The sequence below is a fragment of the Arachis hypogaea genome, chromosome 14, assembly GCF_003086295.3.
Source record: "Arachis hypogaea cultivar Tifrunner chromosome 14, arahy.Tifrunner.gnm2.J5K5, whole genome shotgun sequence".
In the NCBI taxonomy this organism is placed as follows: domain Eukaryota; kingdom Viridiplantae; phylum Streptophyta; class Magnoliopsida; order Fabales; family Fabaceae; genus Arachis; species Arachis hypogaea.
In genome coordinates this window covers 30,242,699-30,250,534 of record NC_092049.1, presented here as the reverse complement: position 1 = coordinate 30,250,534, position 7,836 = coordinate 30,242,699, and the positions used below count along the sequence as shown (strand labels likewise).

At 34.3% G+C, this 7,836-nt stretch overlaps 1 protein-coding gene across 1 annotated transcript; it reads left to right on the top strand.

Annotated features, from left to right (window-relative positions):
• Positions 1–2,730: 2,730 nt before the first annotated feature.
• LOC112742480 (nucleobase-ascorbate transporter 12-like) lies at positions 2,731–5,193 on the top strand. Its single transcript, XM_072216092.1, has 3 exons — positions 2,731–3,158; positions 3,724–3,958; positions 4,262–5,193. Exons 1-3 carry the CDS (start codon positions 3,009–3,011, stop codon positions 4,648–4,650), a joined length of 774 nt encoding a protein of 257 aa, XP_072072193.1. The 5' UTR covers positions 2,731–3,008; the 3' UTR covers positions 4,651–5,193.
• Positions 5,194–7,836: the final 2,643 nt, after the last annotated feature.

Sequence of the window (7,836 nt, the reverse complement as noted above, 5' to 3'; positions counted from 1 at the left end):
TGTGAATAGAAAAGAATGCATGAGTATGTAAAAAAGTGATGAATGGGTAGTTAGGTTTGCATTTGAATTGTATAGGTTGTTATGTAGGTTAGGTGAGAGCTTAAGTTAATCAAAGATTCAAATTTCAAGCTCACTTAGCCACATATATATCCATACCTTGACCTTAGCCCTATTACAACTCTCAAAAGTCCTCATGATATTTGTATGCATGCATTGAATAGTTGTTAATTGTTAAGTGAAAAACAAATCTTAGAAAACATGATTAGGAGTGAATTGAGTGAATCAACCCTATACACTTGAGCGACTTGAGCGGATACACATCCGGTGAGGGTTCGATTGCTCAATTCTATGTTTCCACCGTTTATTATTTCTTATCTTGCAAGTTTGTAAATTCATTTCAATAACTCAATTCAATTGTGGATTTGATTTGATTGCTATTGCTTTAGCCCTTATGTTCATATATGTATTCTTGGAAATTGATTTATTTTGACCAAGTAGTTACATGCATATAGATAGTTTGCATATAGATAGATTGTATTAAATAAATGTTCATACCCCTTTCTTGTCTTCTTGAGTTTAGCATGAGGACATGCTAACGTTTAAGTGTGAGGAGGTTGATAAACCACAATTTTATGGTTTATTTTGTATTGAATTTGGTAGATTTTATCAACTTTTCCCACATTTATTCACTAAATTAGCATGATTTTCTAATTCTCCCCAAGTTGGGCTTAAGAGTGAAAACATACTTTTTAGGCCTTAAAATTGTTAATTTTAATTCACTTTAATTCCATTTGATGCCTTGATATGTTTGTTGAATGATCTCAGGGTTTATAAGGCAAGGATTGAATGGAAGAAGTGAAGAAAAAGCATGCAAAGTGGAGAACTTAAGAAGAAATGAGCATTTGGAGGATTCATGGCGACGTGTATGCGTGACCGACGCATACGCGTGATAAGCGGCACGTGACTCACTTAAAGGCAAAACGCCGGAGGCGATTTCTGAGCCCATCCAAGCCCAGATCTAACTCATTTCTGATGCATTTGAACCCAAGGATTGAAGGGGGATGAAGAAAAGTGGTCATAATTTAGTTTTTATCATGTTTTGGATGTAGAATTCTAGAGAGAGAGGTTCTCTACTCTCTCTAGGTTTTAGGGTTCTTATTTTGATTTTTCTTAAATCTAGGTCTCAATCTTCTTTCAATTTAGTTTTCCTTTACTTTTATTTGTTCTAGTACTTTAGTTCATTTACTTCTCTTGTTAATTTCTTTATTTTACCAATTTAGTTTATGAACTCTTTTGTTATTCTCAATTTCCTTTTAATGCAATTTTAGGTTTTCATGTCTTTTGATATTTACCTTAATTACTATTGTTGATTTCTTGCTTATGTTAGTTATAGCTTTTATTAATTCTTGCATTTTATGATGTTTCTTTTTATTGCATTCTATGTGTTTCATGAAATGTTTCTTTTAGCTATGAACTAGATTTTTCTCTTCTTGGCTTGGGTTGGTTACTTGGGTGACCTTAAGTTACCAATGTCCAAATGATTAATAATTTACTTCCATTAATTCTAGTCTTTACTAAATTAATTGGTGAGTGGCTATGGCTTATGGGCTAGGATTAATGAAGCTCATTTGACCTTCCTTCAATTGTTAGAGGATGACAAAATGAGATTGATCCTTGCAATTATCATATTGTGGTTGGTAGCAAAGATAGTGAACCTAAACCATCAACCCTTGCTAAGACATTTTCACCATTTGAATTTTCTATCTTTATTAGTTAATTGTCATTTACTTTCTTGTTATTTACATTTCTTGACCATCATTCATAAACCCAAAAATACCTTTTCATAGCCAATAATTGAGCACTTCATTGCAATTCCTAGGGAGAACGACCCGGGATCACTACTAGAAAATTAGTTATTACAGACGGATATTTCCGACAGATTTTATTCCACGGAAATACAGACAGAATTTTAGAGAGATTTTTTGTCGAAAAATAAAAAAAATGAATTACCATAAATTACAGACGGAAAAGAAAATCTGTCGATAATTCCATCGAAAAAAATTAATTTTTTTCGTGGGAAATAATTACAGACGGAAAATCTGTCTGTAATTAAATAAACAACAATGTTATATTTTATTAAATTATTACAGACAGAAAATCCGTCTGTAATTTAAAATTTTTTGTCGAAAATAATAGAATAAAGATTTGAAGATCACGGTTATACCTCTTCATTTTCCACCACACTTTCGCGATTCCACACTCATCCCTTCTGAATGCTTCATCGGCGGCTCTATCAGCCTTGCACCGCCGTCTCACAAACCTCCATTGCACTCAAATTCCATCGGCCTTGCTCGCATCGCTCCCTTCCGTCGCACCCCTTCCCGGTTCTTCTTCGTCGCACCCCTTCCATCGGCCTTGCTCGCATCGCTCCCTTTCGAACCCTAATGCGCGTTTCTCTCTTCGATCTCGCCACTAGTGCTTGCTCTTTTCCGTGTGTTGCTGTGTTTCTCTCTTCGATCTTGCCTCAGCTATGCAGGTAACCCTAATCTCCTTTCTCTTTCATGGCTGTTTTCTTTCTTTCAATACCATCGTTGTTTTCTCTTCCTCAGCTGTGCGTTTCTTTCTTTCTGTTTGTTTATAAATTTATTTATTTATATATTTTAATAGGTGGATTTGACACAGCACATGCTGCAGCTAGGTAATTTTGTTATCGGTTCTTTTTTTTCTTTTTGGCTAATGAAAAATATTTCATGGATTTGAATTTTAGTGTGTAAGTTTGATTTAATTTTCAGGGCATATGATTGAGCTGCGATCAAGTTCCATGGCATTGATACAGATATCAATTTCAACGTCAGCGATTATGATGAAGATATAAAGTAGGGTCTAATACTTAATAGTTTGATTTGATAATAGTTTTAAGCAAGTTTGAGGGTTTTTCTTTGTAAAGAAAAATTGAAAAGCTTTGATGGAAGTTGTAGTCACAGCACTGCAGAAAGAATTTTTTAAGGATGAAACATTGCCGGGTTGATACTTCTCATGCACTGAGATCATCTCCATGGTTTAGATTTCCTTATCCACTACAATGGGGTACACCTGTCTTCCACTGGAAAATGGCTCTTGTGATGTGTTTGGTTTCTGTAATCTTATCTGTGGATTCGGTTAGTTTCTTGTCTCTTTTTAGCTCTGGTTCCTGGTCTGTATTTTGTTATCTTGATTTAGATTAACAATGATTACAATGCCTTTAACCTTTTATTGGGGTTGTCTATATGAATCAAATGATATTGTCCTATCTTAACTTTGAACATGTCAATAATTTAACTTGCTTGTGTTAAGTTAGAAAAACTAACCATCCACTAGGTTCTATTACCGCAGTATACTAGCAGGTGATGAAAGTTGCAATTGCTATTCACTTATGTGTCATTTCATTTTAGCTGCAAGCTTTCAGTCAGTCTCTATTTATTAATTCCTTATTTCGTTCTCATTTGTTTAAACTATACTGAAGAGTAATGTAGTGCTTTCAATGTATGAAGTGTTAGAATTCTTTTGATTGCAAATATTCACAATGTGATCAGTCAAATAATAAGGTGGTACTGATGTATCAGATTAACAGTACAGTATATCAAAATTTTACTGTTCTTTCACTTTTTCCCCCTTTTCCCTGTATACAGGATTAATAAATCATTATACTGTGGTGTTGATATTGATTTGCTTTAAACTTTGTAGGTTGGATCATACCATGCCTCTTCTTTACTGGTGGCATCCAGACCTCCAACTCCTGGAGTTCTAAGTCGAGGAATTGGTTTGGAAGGTCTTACAAGTGTGTTGGCTGGTCTCTGGGGAACTGGAACTGGGTCGACAACTATAACTGAAAATGTCCACACAATTGCTGTAACTAAAATGGGAAGCCGCAGGGCAGTTCAACTGGGGGCTTGCTTTTTAATAGTGTTGTCTCTTGTGGGTAAGTCTTTTATCATTTTGTTCTTGGATCTAACCTTCACGAAATGTACATTAAGCCATCTCAGAGGCTATTGGTTCTTCATATAAATAGCCTTTTCAAAATAATGTTCTTTGAGAAGCTAATCTTCGAGATTGTAACTATATATATTTTACTCAGGAAAGCAGTTTGTTTTAGTTTGAAATATTCAATGTATCATGTTTGAAATGATGTGCATATAAATATATAATATTTTTTTTTGTTCTGTCAATTGTAGAACTTCTTTTCATGCAATCTGTGTTTACCTATGCTTATGCTATACAACAGGTAAGGTTGGAGGTTTCATTGCTTCAATTCCTGATGTCATTGTTGCTGGTCTACTCTGCTTTACGTGGGCAATGCTTACTGCATTGGGCTTGTCAAACCTATGGTATAGTGAGGCTGGAAGCTCTCGGAATATCATCATTGTTGGGTTATCATTGTTTTTCTCTCTTTCCATACCTGCCTACTTTCAACAATATGGTCTCTCTCCAAACTCCAACATGTCAGTGCCAAATTATTTCCAGCCTTATGTTGTGGCTTCTCATGGACCTATACAGAGCAAGAATGGAGGGGTATGTCTTTCTCATGTTTTAACAAACCTTATGCTTGCATTCTTGGTGTCATATTTTGTGAAAAAGATATTCAGAAGTGCCATTGTCTATTTCATATGTTGAGGTTACTGCAGTAGATAAAATTGTTTCACTGCCTAAATATCTGAATGATTTGGTGAATGGAAGTAAACTAAAATAATTTTCAATAGGGAATAGTTATTTGCAGTTTTCTGTTATTTGGTTTTGACTGTATATTCCGCATCATTGACATTCTCCTGCCTGCTCTTATTTAATTAGTAATTGCGGCATAATCATCTTTTCTTTTTTCCTTTTTTTATAATTTTTATTTTACTGGTACTGCATTACATATTGTTAATGTGTGTGTATATGTTTATATTTTAATATGTGGGTTCATGTGACTTGTGAATTCAAGATCCGATGAAAGCTACTATATATATATATAGCTTTAGTTTTGCAATGGGCCTGTTCGTTTGCACTTGAATGCTTTCTCTAAACTACTATGCTCCAGTTATTCAGGGTCAAGTTCCTAAAATAACACGATATTGGTTCATTTTGCAGCTGATGTTGGTATCTCTGGCTACCACCGCTTTGATTTACACTATTGATTGTTATTATTGTTACCTTTATTATTTAAGCTTTTTGTACTTATTATTGCAGCTGATGTGACTTTAATACCTCTTTTTATTTTATAATTTTGGTATTGAAATAATTTTTGCTAATTGTGATGATTGAGTTTTATGCATGAATTAATTTTTATAGTTTGTGATGGCACAGTTGCATCTATGATTAACTGTTGCTGGCAGTAGCTAACTAAATGATACATCTGCATGGAATTAAATAATTTCAAACTGTTATTATGCCTGAGATTCCTTCTTCGGGGTCAATGGCTAGTCCCTTAAATTATTAATTTGTATATATCCCCCTTTTTGTGGAGGGCTTATCTAGTTAACTTGTGATCTTGGTTGAATCTTTTCAGGTTTGCTATGCAGAGATATAAGTCCGGCTGGATTTCGTTTCTATATTAACCTGAATTTGGTGAATCTCGTGAAGCGTTGACAAAATGTTATGCCACTAAATGAATGCTACATTTATCTGGTTTTGTTCATATGCATGGTTGTTCTGTTAGCATGGTTTTGATGATAAGCTTGATAGAGATTGTATTTTAGTATTTTACTCTCTCTGTGATCTTTTGGTTTATTTGCTCTCATTCCCTAAGAATTGAATCTCACTCAATCTGACAAATAACTTGTATGCATGTTTGTTTTTATGCATTCTGTGCATGACCATGATTGAAGAGCATGCAAGCATCTCTCTTAAATGTGAGTGTTCCTGTAGAACAAATTAAATGTGCTTCAAGAGCATGCAAGCATCTCTCTCTCTCTCTCTTGCAGTTCTGTTTTAAAGTTGTGTTTTTGTTATCCTCCTTCACTTTTTCTTAATCCTATAAAACATTGTTAGGCTTCTGAAATCTGTCCATGTCCTATTTTTTGACACCAGGAACTGCATATGCTCAGTCCAATGCAAACAAATCAAAGAAGAAGAACTAGATGAACAAATACTTTCAAGTTTCAGCCACACAAGAGTCTACCATGGAGTGAAGAATCATGTAACTCAGATTAGATTGGAGAGTTTAAACTTTAAAGAGAGCATGAGGAAATAATTTTAAAATTTAGGCTGAAAGTCCTGCCCTTCTCTGTTGTAGTTTAAAAGAAACTTTGGGGTATCTTTTTATCAAGACAGTGAGATATTGAATAATGTTGAAAAATAACATCCAATTTTATAGGTATCATGTAATGAATATTATGTTTATCTATGTGATTTTTGGCTTTCTTTTTTTCAATTTAGAGTGTGTTTGATGGAGTAAATTTAGAAAACAAATCTAAAGTATTTATTTTGTAATAGAAAAATTTAAAAAAAATTCTATTTTACCTTACTGACGGATTTACAGACGAATTTTCTGTCTGTAATCAGAGTGTGAGATGATTTTCCAAAGTTCAAATTACAGACGGAAAATCTGTTGGAAAATCCATCTGTAATTACAGACAGAAAATCCGTCTGAAAATCCGTCTGTAATTACAGACGGAAAATCCATCGGAAAATCTGTCTGTAATTACAGACGGAAAATCCGTCGAAAAGTTCGTTGTCTTTGGGAAATGGATGGAGAATTTACAGAGGGAAAATCCGTCGGTAATTGGTAAAAATCCGTCGATAATTTTCTGACGGAAAAAAATCCGTTGGTAAATAATTTCCAACAAGGATTTTACAGAGGGACAAAATCCGTCGGTAATTTCGTCTGTAACCAAAAATTCGTCTGTAATAAAGACTAAATCTGTCTGTAAATCTGTCTGTATTAATCCATTTTCTAGTTGTGGATTGATACTCCCAGTTATTTTGATTTGTATTGTGACAACCCTTTTAAACTTTGATTGAGGATTAATTGTTCATTTGGACTATGCTTGCAACCAAAATCCCTTTGAGAAATTCTAGACCGACATTTATCCCACATAAAGTTTTTTGTGCCGTTGCCGAGGAATTGCAATGTGTGCTTATTGTTGGTTGTTGTATATATGTGGATATTGTTAATAGTTTGATTTTTGGCTTTTTTGTTAGGTCTTGCTAGTTTTATGAGTTTATTTTCCTTACCTCTTATTAGTTCTTGTTTTTATTTTCTCTTTTCATGAATTCTCATCCTTGTGGCTATGAGTTTGGTTATAACTATGTTGCAGGAAATGCAAGCTTTAATGAAGACATGTGCTATGGGATTGGAAATCAATCAAGGGAGGAATTACATGCTCATGAACAAACCTCTTGGTATCCATACTATTTTTCTCCAGCCAATAATGATCCTACTCCATCCTATAATGCATACTCTTATGAACCAACTCCACAACATAGTTCTCAACCTACCTCACAAGCTCCATTTTACCAAACACCATCCTATAACCCATATCCATAATACAACCAACCTTCTTTACCTTATCCTTGTGACCATTATGCAAGAAAACCCTTAAAGCCACCACAATTTCAACACAATTACTCCTAAGAACCATCATTCTCTCATATACCACCTCAATACTCCCACCAAATTGAACCACCTTCCTATTGTAAACATTTTCTCCCATATGATGAACCTTCCTCTCCACCTCAAACATTAATGAATGACTTTTTCATTTCATATCTCTAAGAGAAAACAGAGATTTATACTATTCTCCAAGAGGTAGTAATCCCTTTAGTCTCCCAAAGCTTAGACACTCAAAGTACTCCTATGACCACATGTAGATAATCAAT